The 19981-nt window shown below is 31.0% G+C and overlaps 1 protein-coding gene across 1 annotated transcript in view; it reads left to right on the top strand.

Annotated features, from left to right (window-relative positions):
• The window catches only part of LOC120085932 (structural maintenance of chromosomes protein 1), a 45992-nt gene extending 37052 nt beyond the window's left edge, over nucleotides 1-8940 (top strand). The window contains exons 12-19 of the mRNA XM_039042258.1: nucleotides 1919-2008; nucleotides 2078-2286; nucleotides 2822-2991; nucleotides 5665-5774; nucleotides 6668-7047; nucleotides 7632-7883; nucleotides 8214-8441; nucleotides 8602-8940. Coding sequence (XP_038898186.1) covers nucleotides 1919-2008; nucleotides 2078-2286; nucleotides 2822-2991; nucleotides 5665-5774; nucleotides 6668-7047; nucleotides 7632-7883; nucleotides 8214-8441; nucleotides 8602-8650 — 1488 coding nt within the window. The 3' untranslated portion in view covers nucleotides 8651-8940. The remainder of the gene's footprint in view (nucleotides 1-1918; nucleotides 2009-2077; nucleotides 2287-2821; nucleotides 2992-5664; nucleotides 5775-6667; nucleotides 7048-7631; nucleotides 7884-8213; nucleotides 8442-8601) is intronic.
• The last annotated feature ends 11041 nt before the right edge of the window (nucleotides 8941-19981 follow it).

Here is a 19981-nt window from a genome sequence, read left to right as displayed (position 1 = left end):
AGATCCACACTAGCAGTTCTCAGCTTGCCACTAGATTTTTCAAATGGCCATCTCGAGACATTGAAGTCTCCTCCAATAATCCAATGCTAGTCACATAAATGTGAGAGATCATAAAGCCCCTCACAAAAATGTGCTCTCTCTTTGGCTTCAGATGGGTCATATACCCCTGTCAACCATAAAGTGTAACCATCCATGAAATTCGTGAAGAGAGAGTGATTACCTTCTATGACTTCATTTACTTGTGTCGAAGGATTGTTCCAAAGGATGAGGATACCACCAGCCTTGTTAATGGCATCCAAGGAGGCCCAAGCTATATTCCTCGAACTCCAAATGGATTTGATGAACTGTTGATCATTATCAGCCTTTTTGGTTTCTTGTAGGATGACAAGGGTGGCATTGGTTTTGTTGAGAAGATCTTGATAAGAGCTCTTTTCTTTCTCGAGTAGAGGCCTCTAACATTTCACAAAAGGAAAATCATTGTGGGACAGGTGACCCATCTATGACTGGGAGCAATGAATTCCTGTTATAGTTAATAGAGGAAGTGAGGTTTTTCAATTCCCTTTTCAATCTGGTGGATTTTGCATTGGATTTGCCTCCCTTCTGGGTTTGTTAGGAATTGTCATGGTACAAATATTATTTTCTCAAAGCCAAGGTGCCCGTGATTTCAGACTCGGGTGAAGTAAAGAATCAGTTCCATCGACTTCTTCCTCTGTATCTAAAGGGTCAAACTTGTTGTTTTCTTCTAGAGGGTGAGAAATCTTCAAGTCCTCAATTGCATCTGCTTGATGATCGGGGGCTAAGCCATCTCCTTAGAAATCCTGGTGGATGGCAGATAGAGGGGAGGATGGGTTTTGTCTTTTAGATACAGAATCAGTATATGAGCTGGAAAAATGTTCTGATTCGGATTGGGAAACTTCATCCACGTTTTTAGTTGAGTGTCTCGTGCCCTTGAGAAGGAAGGTCTGCTTTCGTTCCATAATGACAGCCTGGGTAGCAGGGCATATGGCTAGGATGGGCTTTTTGGAGTTGCATGAAGCTGAGTTATTTGCAGGGGCTAAGGTTAGAGGCGGATGTTGAGGGGGCGAAGGCTTTTTAGTGGATGGCGGTTGGTTGGATGGACCCATAGGAGGAGGCCCATTGGTGGGTGGTGATTGGTTGGTAGTGCCAAAAAGAGAAGAAGGAACATTAGACTCAACAATGAAGTATCTGGCAAGATGCTTGACTGGTTTGATTCAAATTAGTAAATTTCTTTTTGCTGCTTGATGGGAAATTCTCTCTACCATCAAGTAAGAGGCCTTCCTTCATTCATTTTCCTTCTTAGAAAGTGTTGGTAGGTACCCACCTCAAGATAGCAAATCAAAGGTTGAGTGATTGCGATCTTGAAGTGGGTTCCAATGAAAGTTCGGTTTCTTATTATTATTAAAAAAATAATAATAAAAAAAAAAATTCTAGAACTGAGTTCCTACACTTTTAAGTAGAATAACATTTGACTTAAAAATCCATTTTTGCTAAGATAAAAATAAAATATTATAATATTTGGCTTATAAAGTTAACATTGAGATTTGTAATATGGTGAGATTCTTAAAAAATCATTTCTGTAAAGCATTGCAAGTGTGATGGATGAGAGAATGTTATTCTTTACTAGATCACCATACATATAAATGCTATCAGGTCGTTGGAGTAGTCTAGGAGAGAGATAGTATTTGTGTGAAATGATCACCTAGTGTTTGACAATCATAGAGAAGTTCCAATAATATATAGTTCCAGACATCAGCAAAACTAAGTTTTTTTCAAGTTTTCTTGTCCTCTTAACAGAATCCTTGTATAGAAAAATCTAATTCTTAAAAAAAGAAGAGAAGTTTTAATGATCATAATGCTGAGAATTGGATGTGATATTGATTATGAGATGTTATTGCAGCGTAGTATTGAAGACAAAGTTGCAAACTTGAGGCAAGAGAGAGAAATTATAAAAGAAGAAATTGATCGAATAAGTCCTGAACTTCAGAAGGTAATATTTTGACCACTTGTCAACCTATTTTGTAATTCAAGTTGTAATGTTATATTATTTCTATTGTAGTTAAAAAATGGGATTGATAAGAGAAACACAGAAATTAGCAAGTTGGAGAGGAGGATCAATGAAATTGTTGACCGGATATATCGAGACTTCAGCAAATCTGTTGGAGTGGCAAACATACGAGAATATGAAGAAAACCAACTCCAAGCGGTACAGCATATGGCTGATGAACGCGTTAGCTTGAGCAGTCAGCTATCAAAATTGAAAGGCCAGTAGGTTCTTTTTTACTCTTGTCCTACCATGGTTAGAGTTCTCGCGGTTATATGCTGAAGAAAATAAGTAACATGAACACTGTTTTTGTTCCTTATACATTGTGATTGGGTATATAATGGACATGGGTCTCATCTCTTAGGTGCAAAATCGTTCTAGGGATTATGATTTTTCATTTTAAAACATTGTTATTTTAGGAAAAATATTGTTGTAAAACCAATTGCTCGAATGCCGAGTAAGATAGTATGTTGCACTTGAATATGACATAGCTCATGTGCTCTCCTTAGAAAGATAGGCCGTTGCACTTTTTGTAAATAGAGTTATTGCAAGAGAATATCTTGAATCAAGTTGAGTTATTTTTGTATATATGATCGAGCAGTATAATGGGTCAACTAAGCTAACCTTTCAGCTGAACCTCAGTTCTAATGTTGTATGTAAATGAATGGTTCGTTAACCTCCCTATGAAATGTTCTCTCTTGTTAAAATGAAACAACTCACTGCTTATAGCACATATTTCGTTCGTGACATGTAACTCAGGTTGGAGTATGAACAGAATCGGGACATGGAATCACAAATTAAAGAACTAGAGTCTTCTTTGAGTGCATTGGAGAATGATTTAAGAAAGATTCAAAACAAAGAGGCTGATGCCAAATCAACTGCAGAAAACGCCCATAATGATATTGATCGCTTGAAGGAGGAACTGGCTGGTAAGGTCTTGTTGGACAATAAACTTTCATTATGATTGTCAATTTTTAAATTTATTTTATTCATTTTTAACAAAAAAATAAAAAATAAAAATAAAAATAATGAAGCCCATTGTAAACAAAACCTACTATTTGAATATTTTGAATTTATTTGTAGCATGGCCCTACTGTATCAAATTTTCTCTATTTAAACTCTGGAGTAGAACAGTTCTTGCATATATTATAAAAGATCTAATTTTTATTTGTTCCTTTTTTCTTTTTGATATGGCTCTACTGTTGAATTCATTTTTACCTTCGATCAGAGGAATAGAAAATTGAGGTTCTAAAGAGTTTGCTCTGTTTCATATTAAAAAAAAAAAGAAGAGAGTTTTTTTTAAGCATTTGTGCAGTGAAAAAACGCTAATCTATGTGGGCACTGAAACTTTCATCAAAGCCTAGAACCTTGAGATCTGATTTTTTTAAGTTTGACATGTGAGTTGCAGGAATACTGATCTTGCCAAATATTTGTGATGGTTTTTACAATTGAGTCTTCTATTTATAGTTGCAAGTTTGGTAATTGGTAAGAAACTTGAATATCATTCTAGTTTGTGAAGAAGTTTAATGGTCATATTAATGGTAGCAGTTGCAAACAATTTGAGAGTTTTGCAGTTGTTTTTGTGAAACATTCAAGTCATTGGCACTTTTTTTCACAAAGAAACAAGGAAATAAGATGCTAAAGAGACATACCTTAAGCATGATTTAGTTTTGTTGAGAAAATGAAATCGATAGCAAAAATAAATGTTGTGGAAGCAAATCAATGTTCCAATATTTTGTTAAAGTGAAAAATGAGAGTGAAATTCAATGGATGAATAAACTTCTTATTGAAGTAGAAAATGTTGGTGATACCTAAAATTGTGATACACAAAATGGTGATACACAAAATGTTGTACAAGAAATGTGTTACAAAAAATGTTGTACTAAAAGTGTTATGCTTACTTTACATGAAAGTTCACCCTTATATAGGTACAAATGTAAACCACCATTAACTTATAATTCAAAGAACATTAAATATAGAAGCTCACAAAACTTAAAGGAAACTTGAGAACAAAAAACTAAAATCTTAGATTTAACATCAACTTAAAACATTAAACTAAAAATTAAATCTAACAATAAATTTAAGTAACTTAAAAAATAACATAGTGAAATTTAATGAAGAAAAACCTCAAATCTCGACAAGTCTTAATTCACTTTACTATAGACAAATACGTAGTTTTCTTTTTCTCCCTGTGTATAATATATGTTATGATCTAAATATTCTATCTATTTTATGCCTGTCTAGTACAAAGCTCCAAATCTTTCTAACTTCTCCAACTAAAAGATTGCCACTTTCAGTTACTGCTACCACACAAAGGTGGCTGGAGATGAATTTATGTCTTCAAGCGGATCCAGAAAACAGTCTCAGACACCTTGCGAGGAGATGTGGGATAATATATGTATATCTAGTCCTATATTTCAATTAAAAAAAAAAAGGGACTTGAGAACTGAAGGACACTAGTTGTACAACCTATATAATAGATCTTGTTTAAGTAAGGTTGTAAAAGAAATTGGGACCCTAGTTAGTACGCTAAAAGTTGATGATGTGAGGGGGGTGCACTAACGTTTTGCTATTAAATGTAAAATGACTTTATTACCTATGACCTATGTAGTGAACATCGAGATATTGCTAGAAGTGACCTTGTCCTTAAAGTAGTAGTAAAGAGTGAATTGCTGATAAAGATACACCTGCTAGGGTTTTTCTTTCCATCGTTTTATATCTCCATGCAATAGAAAAAGAACGATGGACTGAGTTTGTCATCTAACTAACAAAGAAACTTTAAAATGATATGGCCTCTGGATGAATTGCTTTACACAAAAAAGTTCTTTTGTAATTTAGTTTGTTGATAACGATTGACAACCTCATATGAAGTAGTTGGTTGGGGATTATCTCGACCCCCGCGAGTAGGCTGTTGCCTTTTTTAATGAACTTTTTTCCCTTTGAGGTTTTTTTTATACAAAGAAAAAAAGAAACATTTTCTTACTTCCTAGTTGCTGAAAGTGCAATGGCTTTCAGGGTTCAGGTTAATGGTACGTTTGTCATTTAAGCAACAAATATTTTAGTTTTTAAATTAGAACATTTCATGTATAGGAACGTCGGATATAATTTTTCTCATGTTGCACCAACAAGGTGAACTTCATTAACATGGTCTATTGATTTGTATTGTTCTTCTAGTTAACAACTCAACCCTTATTTAGAGTGAAGTTGGGATAACTTCCGGGTGTAGTGCTCTTATGTGAAAATATTGTTAGTTCTTTTCTGGATAAGAAAAAATTTATTGATGGTATGACATGAGAGACCACAACCAAAGGACTTACCCAAAATAAATAAATAAATAAAAACCTTGGATAAGAGGGTAGTATAGCTATAGTGATGAAATAGGGAAGCATTTACACCCAGAAACAAGCAAAAGAACTACATAAAAAGACCTACTACAATATCACTCCTTTTCTTGGAAGATACTTCTATTACTTTCTTGCCAGCTATTCCAGCCTAGAAGGTTCTATTGAAGTTCATCCAAAAAAAGAACGTTTGTTTATATGAACATAGTTCATTGTTCTTTATTCCCTAGTTAAGTAATAGATTCTCTTTGTACTTTGCAGAGTGGAAATCCAAGCTGGAAGAGTGCGAGAAGGATATGCAGGAATGGAAGAAGAAAACATCTGTTGCTACAACTAGCATATCAAAATTGAATCGTCAGATTAATTCTAAGGTTCGTTTCACTAGATTTTGATATGTGTAGTCAGTAGTGAATTTTGATATGTGTAGTCAGTAGTGAAGTATTGACACTGGCATGTGTAAGATCTATGTGCCGGATACATATCGAACAACTCTCTATCACTTGCTAGATTGTTTCAAATCCTTGTTAAGCACAATAATTAATGTGTTGGATTGGCGTGTTAACACTCAACGAAAGGTCGTAATATCTAAATAGTTGGTTGGCATACAAGAGATTAAGCAACTAAGGAAACCAATTGCCAACTAATTCCAAACCTTTAACCAATTAAAAACTGACAACTCAAATTAATATTACCAAATTACTACTAACACTATTTGAGGGTGCATTTAAAAGCATTTTTTCTTTTGCTGGAATACATGTAAAAGTATTGAGTGTGCTCTTTTACACGTATAATTGCATAATCATACCTAACTCTCTTTTGTACTAAAAAAAAAAAAAAAAAAAAAAGAGACAAAACTCCTTTCTATAAGTTATGAAACTAGAAAAATATTAAGATAGTTTTAGATATTTAACACGAGTGCATTAACATCGTTAACTCTCTTTCTATATGTTCTAAAACTGTTTTTAATGTTCTTTTAATATTTTGTTATAAGTTATTGCATCGTTTAAATTAGGTCATGGGTGATAGTTTCGTCAACCTCTTGATGTATTGCATTTTCACCACTCACTTCACTTTTCTTTTTTCATATGAATATATCATAAATTATCAAATCTTGAACGTGAAAATTGCTGAAATGTTTTATATAATATAATAATTGTATGCTTGCTCTTTTATTCAGATTTTTTTGTGTTTCTTTACTCTTGATTTGTTATATAAGTATATATTGAATTAACCATGATGGGTATCTGCCATATTTTTTTTCCAGGAGACAAATATTGAACAACTGATCACACAGAAGCAGGAAATAGTGGAAAAATGTGAATTAGAAAATATAGTCCTCCCCACTATCTCAGACCCCATGGAGACTGAATCCTTGTCTCCTGGCCCAGTTTTTGATTTTAGCCAATTGATTAAATCCTATGAACTGGATAAGAAATCATCCGATAAAGAGAAACCTGAGACAAAGTTTAAACGTGAGATAGATGCCCTGGTATCAGAAATTGACAGAACTGCACCAAATTTGAAAGCACTAGATCAATATGAAGCTTTGAAAGAAAAGGAAAGAGTAATATCTGAGGAGTTTGAAGCCGCTAGAAAAGAGGAGAAAGAGGTGGCTGACAAATTCAATTCTATTAAGCAAAAAAGGTGATTTTTTAATTGAATCTTTGTGTCTATTAGTTACATCGCGAAGCATAAAACTCTACTGACTTATAGTGACCCATTTCTTCAACGGAATTTGTAATTTGTCCCGAAGGTGTCTATAACTGTAGTAGGAAATGTATGTATGTATTGTGTTCAAAAGACTATCACTCTTACTTAAACTAATCATCCATTATAACTGAGTTGGCTTCATTCACCTAAATAAAATCAACAATTGTGTTGTGTCATCTTTCAACCCAGTCGAGTTCAAGAACACAACTGGATTATTTATGGTCATATTCGTTTGTTCTCTACATGTTAGCACCGACCATACAATGTAAGGGCGTCTTTGCTTCATTATTATGTAACGTTTATCTTTCCAATTTATTTATTGAGACATCTGAATACTGTTATTATACTTGGATGTGGTACTCCAACAACATATTGGTTATTTAGTTGCCAATATGGTCCTACCTGAATGACCGGTTATAAGGCTTGGAGAAATCTTGAATCATTAAGTTTTCTGATTCTTCAATTGCTGCATTTATTTGCAGTTCGTATTATTGCTAAGTTTGTCTTGACAACTGCAGGTATGAGTTGTTTATGGATGCTTTCAACCACATTTCTGGAAATATCGATAAGATTTATAAGCAATTGACAAAAAGTAACACACATCCCTTGGGTGGAACGGCATATTTGAACTTGGAAAATGAGGATGAGCCATTTTTACATGGTATCAAGTATACTGCTATGCCACCGACAAAGCGGTTTCGTGACATGGAACAGTTATCTGGTGGAGAAAAGACTGTCGCAGCATTAGCATTACTTTTTTCCATTCATAGGTATGATGATATGGAGGCTTGATCTTACATTTATGAGTCTTCATTGTGGATGTTTTTATTGCTTATGACTTACGAGTTTATTACTCTAATTGATTATGTATTTTCTACTAAACTTGACTCCCTTGTCAATGTCCTCGGGTTGAGCCAATAGGATAAGGTGGTGCCTGGTGGTTATTATTCATTAAACTACATCATTGCTCGTCAAGTACCTTCTGTTTTATAGAGTATTTTGGATCCACTTTTTATATTTCCAGGGAAAGCCAATTAACTTATCAAGAACCACAAATTACTGTCAACTGATGGCTGTTCACATTGTTCAATGTATTTCAGTTTTAGGCCTTCGCCCTTTTTCATATTGGATGAAGTGGATGCTGCCTTAGATAACTTGAATGTTGCGAAGGTCGCTGGTTTCATTCGTTCAAAGTCATGTGAAGGTGCTAGGATGAGTCAGGACGTGGATGGAAGCAGCGGTTTTCAAAGTATTGTTATATCACTGAAGGATAGCTTTTATGACAAAGCCGAAGCTTTAGTAGGGGTTTACCGGGATTGCGAAAGAAGGTAAGCTTATAAAACATATTTCATGCACAAATGTATTTGAATGATCGAATATGCAAAATTTTGGCCATCATTCTGTTGCATTTGTTGTCTAGCCTAAATATCTTGTTTCCTGGTAGGATGGCCAAAATGTCTTAACAAATAATGCACTTGTGTTTCACAGCTGCTCGAGAACGTTGACATTCGACCTTACAAAATATCGGGAATCGTAGAAGCATAGTTTGATTGGTTGAAATCTGTAGAATGCCAACAAATGTACACTACACTGTTGTAGAGCTTCTTCAATCCTATGCATAAGAATGATGCTGGATTTGTATTTCTGATGGAAATGATACCTTAGAATTAGAAAGTACTTGCAAAAGTGTTTCCTGTAACCTAAAATATGCTTCTCATCAGTTTTTGTAAATATTCTCATCATGGAGGGCCAACTCCCATGCTTCTTTTTAGTGTATTTAGCTTGAAGTTTACCCAAAACAATATATGTGTTTAGTAGTTAACCAACTCTTCAGGTGAATTTGGGATGTGGGTTTTAAGAGTAGTTTTTGCATTTTGATGATTTTTTTTTCTACGTGCATTTTTTGAGGAAGCTAATTGTTAGATTAATTGGGAAAATAATGGTGTTTGACTTTATATCTAATACCATGAAAATTTTGGGAAAATGATTGAAAGGAGCTAAAATAGTAAATAACTACCATAACTAATATTAGGATAATTGCGATGGGTAACACTTTTAAGAGTTAATAATTAAGTGTACAACATTTTTAAAGAATTGTAAATATAGCAAAATCTATTCATGATAGACTTTCACTGATAGACTTCGAGAGTTAGAATCTAAATTTTGTTATGTTTGTATTTTTTTTTCTTTTCATTATGCTATATCTATTAATTTTTTGGGTATGACTTGACTTATCATCATGTTAATTTTTGTTTTCTTGATTTAAGATAAAGAGATGCAACAAAATTAGTTAGTGAAAGAAAAAGGTGCAAAAACGGGGAGGGATATTCCAAAAAGTCTATCATTATGATCAAAGTTGGTACTTCACCATTGAAAAAGCGTCAGAATATAAATTTCTAAAAATATCAACAAAAAAGTTAATTAGTCAATCGAATATTAAAATAACTTTTAAATTTTGATTAGAATTAAGCATGCATAAACATTATTTCGATTGAAGATATGCCTCTAACTTCATCTATTACTATTAAGTATCTTCTGAAAAAAACGAAACAACACAAACAAAAAACGAAACAACACTTCACCTAATTTGTTAACATTTTCCTAGAAGATAATAAACATTTTGAAAGGTCTCATGTACAACTTACTTCTCTTACCTGTAAATAGATCGTTTTATATCATTCTTCAATTCGAATTAGCTACAAATTTTTAATTACATGTGTAGTTAAAAGACCGAACATAATAAGGCAATACTTTCTTTTAAGAAGCCATTTTGGTTTATATGAGTTCAATTTTTAGTATAAAAAACCATTTTACCCCTAAATTGTTAAGTTGTATCAATTTTCATTATACATATTTAATACATCAAATTGAACTTGGAATAAAAAGTGTTGCAATTTCTACCTATCTTTTAATTCCGCTAATTCACAGCGAAACTCCACAAACTAATTTCATTTATACTAAACAAGTTTTGCAGAAATTTTAGTTTGATTGATGTATAAATTAACCATTAAAAATGTCAAGATTTACAAATCTTAACAAAAGTTCAACTTCAATTTTGTTTCTCTTTAAAATTTTATCAATTTTGTGTCAGATATGTTTTATAGTTCATTGAGCGCATATAATAATACTATTTTTTTTTAGAATCTTTTGAACGAAAATTAATTAAAAATGTCAAGATTCACAAATCTTAATAAAAGTTCAGCTTCATTTTTGTTTCTCTTTAAAATTTTATCAATTTTGTGTCATAGATATGTTTTATAGTTTGTTTAGCGCATATAATAATACTATTTTTTTAGAATCTTTTGAACGAAAATTTATTGGAGAAAAATTGCAACACTTTTAAATTTGAGGTTAAAATTATCTCAACTTAACTATACAATTCTAATAATCTAAACAGTTTAGTTAAAATGGATACTATTTTGATTTTTTTCCATATCTATATTAATCACTCCATACAAAAGGTTAATAAGATATTTTCAACTGATGGATCAAATTAAGAAACACGAAATAAAAATCTGATTGAATTTTAAAATATAAGTAGAGCTCAAATTTTCTCAAAAGTATTTTTTAATCTATAATAATAAAACATACTTAGGTTGATTAAATAATTAGGAAAAATATTCTGTAAAGCCATTTGGCATGATTTCCCTTGATCTAGAGTAGGTATCATTTTGCTCAATCAATCCTTCCTTTCTTTTTATAATATTTATTTCTTAATGACTTCAATATAAAGTTCCAATTCATATTATTAGTGATGATTTCAAGCAACATCACCAAAATTTAAAATAATAAAGAGACTTTCTATATATATATTGTTCATATCATATCATTAAATATTAATAGAAATTCATATATAAAATAAAATTTCGACTTGTGAATAAATTATACTTTTGGCTAAGATCTTTCTCCTTTTAACTATAATATATCTCTCAATTTGGTTCATCATCTTTTAAAATTCTTAATTTTAACATTAGTGCATTCAAAATTTTATAATTATTAAAAAATTGTTATAAAAAAGAAAATGTTGACTCAATAAAAATAAAAGAAGAAGAAGAAAACATACATGCCACTAAATTAAATATTGTTTTTTTTTTTAATTTTTTTTTTTTATAAATATCCATATTAATATGTCATTTGCAAAAGAAATATATTTTATTGATGAACAAATCAAATTTTGTTGATTGATAAGTTGAATTTTTATGTCTTAAAGTAACCTTTTGAGTGACATGTCTATATTTTTTTTCTTATAAAAAGACTTGTTCAAATAAGTTAATGGAACAAGAATTTAACAGTATTAAAATTTTTTAAACAAAATTTGACAATAACTTTTACGCTTGAATACATGAAAAATAAATTGAAAATTTTTTTACTAAAAAAAGAGAGTTTTCATGAAATTAAGAACTAAAATTTGATTATTATCTAAAAGATTAGGAACTTTTGTAATGACATTATATCCATAATGCATTACTATCTACGGATAATATAAGTTGTTTTTAAATATTTTCAAATATAGTAAAATATTATTGTCTATCTAGATACTAATAGACATTTTATCATTGATAGACTGTGACATTTTGTTATATTTAAAAATATTTTCAACAATTTGACATTTAAAACAATTTTTCGATAATATATAAATCTTCAATTGTGCTAAAATAGTTAGACTGATCTAGACATTTATCTATCTCATAATTCTATCAAATGATCCTATCGAATTTATTTGCATTGGATTCAAAATCAAGTTTATATGTACCTTTCTTTCACTTTTTGGTTTCTTTATTTTGTTTTCTAAAAAATCTAAACTAAAAATTTGAAGGTGTATATATGTATACAACAAAGACGAAAACCATAATTAAATTTAAAACCTAAAAACTAAAAACCAAATGATTATTAAGTCATTCAATTAAATTATGATTATTCTTTTTAATTAAAAAAATTTGCTCAAATTAACATCAAGTGATCAACTTCAACGTACTATAAGGGGCATTTGAAGCACTAAATTGGTTATTATGGTTAGTGATTATTGTAGTTGGTGGATTATAATAGTCAATGGGTTATAATAGTTAATGTTAGGGTGCAAACAATTTTAGTTTAAATTATAATAGTTTGTATTTTGTGTGTAAACCATTTTTGTTTTGGTAAAAAATAGGTAAACACTATAGTAAAGAAGAAAATAGAGGATAAGTTACAAATAATAAATATTGTAGCATATAGTAAATACTGTAGGAAAGAAGGTTTTAATATAGTATTTACTAGACTTAATTGTATGTTACATATGGTTGTATATACCACTGTTATATTTTGTGCCCTAAACACGGAGTAATTATAATATCCCACCCCATCAACTTCTAGTTGGTGTCCTAAACGGCCCCAAGTATTTTGAGTTTTGCAAAACTTTTAATTTAAATTATCGATAAATCCAAACCGACATTCAAGCCAAGGCCGAGGCTTGGTGTACATAATGCATTTATCTACAATTTTCTAAAAAGTGTTTTTAATGGTGCCCTAGTTTTAACACTTGGGGGCCGTTAAGTTGGTGCCCTAAATGGCTCCCAAGTGTTTTGAGTTTTGCAAACTTTTAGTTTAAATTACTTTTTAGGTTTTTTTAAGTATGCATTTATCTACAATTTTCTAAAAAGTGTTTTTAATGGTAAATTTCATTGATTTCACATTGTATTGAAAAAGGGGTGTTCACGGTTTGACTTGGCCAATCTGCATATGTTTTGTCATTTCAGCTCGTTTTTTCTTTGAGTTCTTTAATTAAGAAATGGAGATCTGGTTATTTTTCAAAGATCGAAAAATTAGTTCACTCACATAGAGAGAAAGAAAGAGAAGGAGGGAGGTCGATGAGTCGACATTGCTGCAATAAAGAGAGAATTCAGTGAAGAGACAGATGGAGGTCGAGGGAGATAGACAAAGTGATAAAGAATCAACTAATGAAGGAGATAATAAAATTCTACGAGATAAAAATGAAGTTCAAGAAGCTCAAACCATCTAAAATGAAGCTTATACTGAAAATCAATGGGAGGTCACTCCAAATCAATGGGAGGTCACTCCAAGTCAACCTCATGTGGCAATCATTATGCCACGAGGACCAATGACAAGAGCTAGAACTCGAAGATTTAAAGAAAGATTAAATCTTGGAAAATTGTCAGAAATAACCTTTCCAAGTTTTGACTTTTCAAAATTAGCATCCTTTTTGAAAATTCGTAAGAATGTTTTTCTAAAAAGTTAACTTTTTCTAACTTATCAATTGTTTTGGACCTTCCCAATACATCTCGCGCATTACACACCGAGATTCTGTTATTTTTTTTTTCAAATATTAAGTAACTTTCCCAAATCTTATATATTTTCAAATTTTTTGTAAATATTATATCAAATATTTACTTAACTTCTCAAATCTTTCCTATTTCTATTTTCACAATTATATTGAATTTTCAAATTATTCAAATGGTTTTCAAATGATTGATTTATGATTTTTAAATTTGAGAAACATCAAATTTTGTAAAAAAAAATAAAATATAAGAAATATATAGAATCTTAGTATTAATCTGTCTGAGAATTCACCGAAAAAGCCCAAATATAGAATCTTGGTGTTAATTTATTCGAAAATTCACCAAGAAAGCTCAAATGTATAAAATATCGGTGTTAATATGTGTGAGATTAATATCGAGATTCATATTTTTTGTACCTCTCTTTCTTTTTTTTTTGGCAAAATTTAATCTTTCCCAATATTTAAAAATCAAAATACAATCAATTAAGTTCCATCTAAAAAAATAATTTGGATAATTAGTAAGTTGAATAAATTAGAAATTGGGCTGAAATTTCAAATTATGTAAGATTTTGATGTAAAATTTGGTAAAGATAAACGAACTTGAAGAAAATTTGAAACTTTATAAGATTTGGTATAAGATTTGGGAAGATTACTTAATATATTTGTTAAAATTGGTAGAATCTTGGAGTAATCTGCTTGAGATGTACCAAGAAGGTCCAAATCAATCGAACAGTTAGAAAAAGTTGATTTTTTTACTAAATTTTAGTAGCCGATAGCGCCCGAGATGCAATGAGAAAAACTAGTTGAACGAGTTTTCAAAAAGCGTGTTAGATTTGTAAAGTGAAAACTTGAAGAGACTATTTTTGACAATTTTCCTTAAATCTTTGCTTCCAAACTAAGTTTTCAACCTATGATGAAGAATTTTATTTTAAGCTTCAGGAGACATTTGGTCACCTAAGATGACAAATGACTTTTTTTTTTTTTTAAATGATAAATACCTTCTGCTAACATCACATTCCTGTGAAATTACTAAAATAAACTCACACACACGAAAAATCTATCTTGCCTTGCTCTCACTTCCTTTTCTCAATTACAAAGCACTCTCATCTCTCTCGCTCTTTTGCTCTTTGTTCCTTTTCTACACGCGAAAAATCTATCTCGTTTTGCTATCGCTTCCTTTCCTCACTTACAAATCACTCTCATCTCTTTCTTGCTCTCTCTTCCTTTCCTCACCTACAAATCACTCTCCTCTCTCGCTCTCTTTGTACCTTTCCTAACTCATAGATCACTCTCCTCTCACAGTTGGAGTTGATGTGTGATTTTTTGCCGAAGTGGTCGCGCCGGAGAAGACGAAGAAGGAAGGTGAACAAAAAAAAAGAAAAAAAAGTTTCACAAAGTTGCTCGCCGAAGGAGAGGAAGAGGAAGAAAAGAAGAAAAGAGAGAGGAAAAAAAGAAGTTGGTCGTCGGGGAAGAAGAGGAAGAAGAGGAAGAAAAAAAGAAGAAAAAGAAGTCACTCGTCGGGGAAGAAGAGGGAGAAGAAGAAAAGAAAAGAATTTGAAAAAAGGGAAAATTAATATTTCATACATGCATGATGTCAGCAAAAGGTCAATTAGGAATGAGTTTTAAAAAGTGGAGCATTTGTTATTTTGGGCCTCCAAAATAAGTCAATAGTGCAATTTTCCCATATAGACTATACAGGTGAAATTGTTATCTTTTATTTAGTATAAATACTATTGTATTTTTTACATTTGAAATATAAGTTGAATTTGAATGAATTTCTCATAGAGTTAAATCTGTCTCAAGCTTTTATGTTTTTTTTGTATTTTTGTGTTTAGAATACATGTTTAGAACTTTCAATCTAATTTAATCAATTAGATTGTGCAGAGTTTGAAATCTTGAAGATAGGAACAAATTATCCTCTCTTCTTGATCTTTGATCATCTTCCCAACCCGAACCTATTATAGTTGTGGAGGTTAATCTTGAATAAGAGGCGTTTTTAAATGTATTTGAGTCAGTTTTCTTGATCACAGAGGGAGGTTGACAAGAGAGAGATAAAGGCATGAGGGAGATCGAAGGAGGTAAGCAAAGAAAAGGGAAATCGAGGGAGGCCAAAGAAAGATCGATTGGTGGGAGAATGAAGGAGTTCGAAGGGAGATCAAGAAGGAGAGCATGATAACTAGAGAAGAAATTGCAACATAATTTGCAAATGTCAGCCGAACAAAACCCTAAAATTTAGGTTCATATATATATATATATACATACACACGATTTGGTTCGGTTTTAAATTCAATTTTTAAATCTAAGACCGAACCAAATCGTTTGGTTTTCTTATTATTTTAAACCAAATTGAACTGAAATTTAGTGAAAACTAAATTTTTTGTTCGGTACGACAATATTTTTCAATTTGATCGATTTTAGTGATCACACATTTGTTATAAGACGATTATTCTATTCGTATATATGTTCGTTCCTTGTTTAATACTTCCAAAAAAAATTGGTTACTTATTTTACCCCTAGGTTGATAGAAGTCTATCAGTTGCTGTCCGTATTTTTTTTTTTGTTATTTCTGTAAATAGTTTGACATTTTTTCTATCTGTGAAAATTTCTCTTTATAAATTATATGTCCTATTTCTTTTTTCTTTTTTTTCTTTTTTTCTTTTTTTTTTTTAACTCAAGAGATTTAATTATTAGTTTAACGCATCTTAATAATAGGACTAAATCCTTACAAAATGAAGAAGCAAAATGTTACAAAAGTTGGGAACTAAAGGTATGTTGAAACTATTAATCAAATTCTCTTTTTTTCTTTGTATAAAAAAACTCTAATATTATTCTTATTATCTCTCATCTCTAACATCACATCACTGTTATTATACCAATTAGAGCATAATCCGCCAGATAAAATATAATTATTTCTTAAAGATTAATGATTCAATTTTTCATTCCCGCAATTGTTAAACTAAAAATAAATAAATAAAATCATTATTGTGATTATTATTATTATCATCATCATTTTAAGTTTAACGTGTGAGAATGAGAATTAAAATCTTAATGGTTTGTCCTGATAAATTAAACTATGGTTGGATTGACTAATCTCTCCAACCACTATTTATAACAAACAAAAAATTATAGAAGTTGAGTTATGAAAATTTTCTTTTAATTATATTTAATGTTCAGTTTTAATCAAGTTTCTTTTTTTAGATTTTTTTTTTTTTGGTTGAAAAGAGTTTCTTTTTTAGAGTTAAATCTAAAGTTTTTATCTTTTTTCATTGAGATTTTGAATTTTGAATTATAATAACGTGACCGACCATGATCCTTGTTACTTTGAGATCATATCTTGTATTTAGAGTGTGCATCGATCTGGTAACACTCTCGCAATCCGCACCGAAATAGTGCTTTATCCCTAGATATCTAGTCAACTGTTGCGTCTCAATGCATTTCAGGGAGAACCAATTGGCTTTGGGTTCGAATGACATTTTACCTCTAACCACATTTCATCCGCTCAGTTTTATATGAGAGTGAACTTTCCATGTAAGGTTTGAATTACCACTTTTGTTTTACTTCAGTTCAAAGTTGTTTGTTCGTTCGCTGGAATCCACTCTCTTATTTTGTTATTTCTTCTTTTTGTTAAAACATTGACATTTTGATTATTGATTTGATGATATTTCCATCGTTCAATTTTTTTTTTCTTTTAAAGAAACATAAACTATTTCATTAATATGATGAAATAAATATACAAAAGAAGATCGAAAGGAAGGTTTTAAGAAAATTAATTGTGATCACAATTGCTAAAAGAAAAGGGTTGTTTTCAAATATAAGAAAATGAACTAACTTATTTATAAATATAACAAAATATCATTATCTATCAGTGATAGATTGATAGATGTGTATCTGTCTATTGTTGATGGACAGTAACATATTGTTACATTTGAAAATATTTTCGATAGTTTTGTCATTTAAAACGATTACCCAGTGATTAAGAGTGAAAGATATGTCCAGCAAAATAATTATTTTAAATGACAAAACTGTTGAAATTTTTTTTTAAACATAACAAAATGTTACTGTCTATTAGTGATAAACAGTGATAAACAATGACATTTTGCTATATTTGTAAATAAGTTAACTCATTTTCCTATATTTGAAAATAACCCAGTATTAGGGTAATTGATGATAAAGCCTTTGACTTTATTTTAAAATGTTCATATTCTTTCAAAAGTTACAATTAACTTTGGCTTTTCATGTTAACTTTTATTTTTTTAAAAAAAGAAAAAGAAAAAGAAAAAATCTTTCGCCTTTCATGAACGTTTCGAAACTATCTTTTTGAAGTATAAATCCATTAGAACTATGAGTGGAAATTGTAACATGGAATTGTAGGGGTTGATGCCCTAAATCTCATGGGTCAAGTAGTTTGTAATTGTAATGACAAACAATTTATTTATTTAATAAAATATGATATATTTTATTTATCATTTAGTCGTATTAACTCACACAAAACCAATAAACTAACATCCAAGGTTATCATCTGTAGTTTAAACATGTAGGTAGAGACATACAGGTAGATCATGTTGAAGTGATAACCTAAATAGTCTGTAGTAGATGGATAAGGTTAGATACCTTATCCTGGTGAGACTACGAATATGACCTGTTTTGTAGATGTTACAATTGTTGTAAAATGCTACAAATGATCTTATCCTAATCATTCATGTAGCGACATGTTAGCGGGGGTATTATATACAAAGGAGTTTGTATAAGACCGGACCACAAAATGACTAGTCACATTATATAATACCATTAATAATAGAGATGTACATTTCACCAAGATGACCATAGGTGACATAACCTAAATCTTGAGTGAGTTGTGAACTTCTATCTATGAAGGCGGTCATTTGATTTGTATGGGTGAAAATGACCAGATTGCCGACTTAATAAGCCTACCATTTCGGGGATTCGTCTGATTGGAGAGTTGGGAACACAAGATGGAATTCACTAATTCCTTAATGTTAGGGTAAGTAGATAAATTGCTCCATTAAAAATTGATTCTCGGGCTTGATCAATGTGACGTCTGTTGGACTAGCAGCAGCATGCAGCGGAAGCGAACAGGATCGATAAGCACTCTAATTCATTAATTTTGGCATAAACAAAAACATGCTTAAACAGAGTATAATGGGTTTCAAGAACATAAATTTGCCGAACCATTGAAATCTTTATTTCCAGCTGCTAAATCCTCCAAATCTTTGTGCAGACCACCACAAGATCTTCCCTACTATTCTCTTGGTGTTCTAGATTGAGTTGTGGAACTCAAAATAAGCCGGAATCAAAGGGAATTTAGAGAAAGCTCACTGCATCAACCAATTGAAGAACACCTTCTTCAATCGAATTTTTCAGCTAAAATTCATTCGGTTGCATCATCCTATCTTCACTCCAATCTCTTCAATATATTGTAGACTATCATGTAAAAAGATTTGCTACATGGGATGCAGCTCATGTTTGGAGTAAATGAAGATTGAAGAAGTAGGTTTCATTGTGAGCAAGTTGAAGATGAAGATGGAAAAACCCATTTTTTCTTTTTGTGTTTTTCTATTTCCAAAATCCAAAATTGATTTTAAAATCATATTTTTTTTTCTAAAATCAAAATTTATTAATTTTACAAATTAATTTCATAAATTAATTTTCTAATAAAATTAATAAATAATTATTTAAAAAATTTAAATAATTCTAATTAATTTAATATCCAATATTAAATTAATTTTATACAANTTTTCTAATAAAATTAATAAATAATTATTTAAAAAATTTAAATAATTCTAATTAATTTAATATCCAATATTAAATTAATTTTATACAAATTCATCTTCATATATTTAAATCATATTTAAATATATATTCTTCAATTTTGTTTGATTCTATTTTGAACATTTCAAATGAACTTATCACGTTACTCTAAAATTAATCCATTTTCGAGCTAGTAGAGGGACCTCGTGAATCTACAGATCATGGGCTCCAACGATCCAAGATTAGTCGGCTAAACTCATTAGACCGATCTAACCCCCATTCGTTAACTAATGGGCCACTCCACTAAAGCCCATAGTTGAACTCCCCCATTGTAGATATATTATGTCCACTCGATATAACCATGAGTAGTAAGTCAACCTTTCACAGGTTGTTTATAATAACGGCTGGGTCAAATCTCTGTTTTACCCCCGAAATTACCTCTTGTTCTTTAAGTCCCCACTGATCCCCTAATGAACAATTGTTTTGTGATCCAATCAATAAAACCGAGTCCCTCTTAGGCCAATGAGAGTGTGGGATCCCTTGTTCAAGACCCAGAATTAGCATTTAAGGGAACAACATCTCTAATATCCCTAAAAGCAGGTAGAAGTGAATTCCCTCTTGCACCCTATGTTTCTAGTTATTTATCCGGTCTTACCCCTGAAATGGGAGTCTAATTGAGCTAGCGCTGTTGAGTCAACCCTCACCTATGAAAATCTAAGAGTAATCCAAATAAACAGGAGTTCATAGTTAGCTCAGGATTAAGGTCAAGTTACCTAGGTCACTGCTTTGAAATAGTCAGTCTTAAATAGTAAACAATGTTATAAA

This window comes from Benincasa hispida, chromosome 9, assembly GCF_009727055.1.
Source record: "Benincasa hispida cultivar B227 chromosome 9, ASM972705v1, whole genome shotgun sequence".
NCBI lineage: Eukaryota > Viridiplantae > Streptophyta > Magnoliopsida > Cucurbitales > Cucurbitaceae > Benincasa > Benincasa hispida.
Note: the sequence above shows the minus strand (reverse complement) of the source record. Positions and strands in the feature narration are given on the sequence as shown.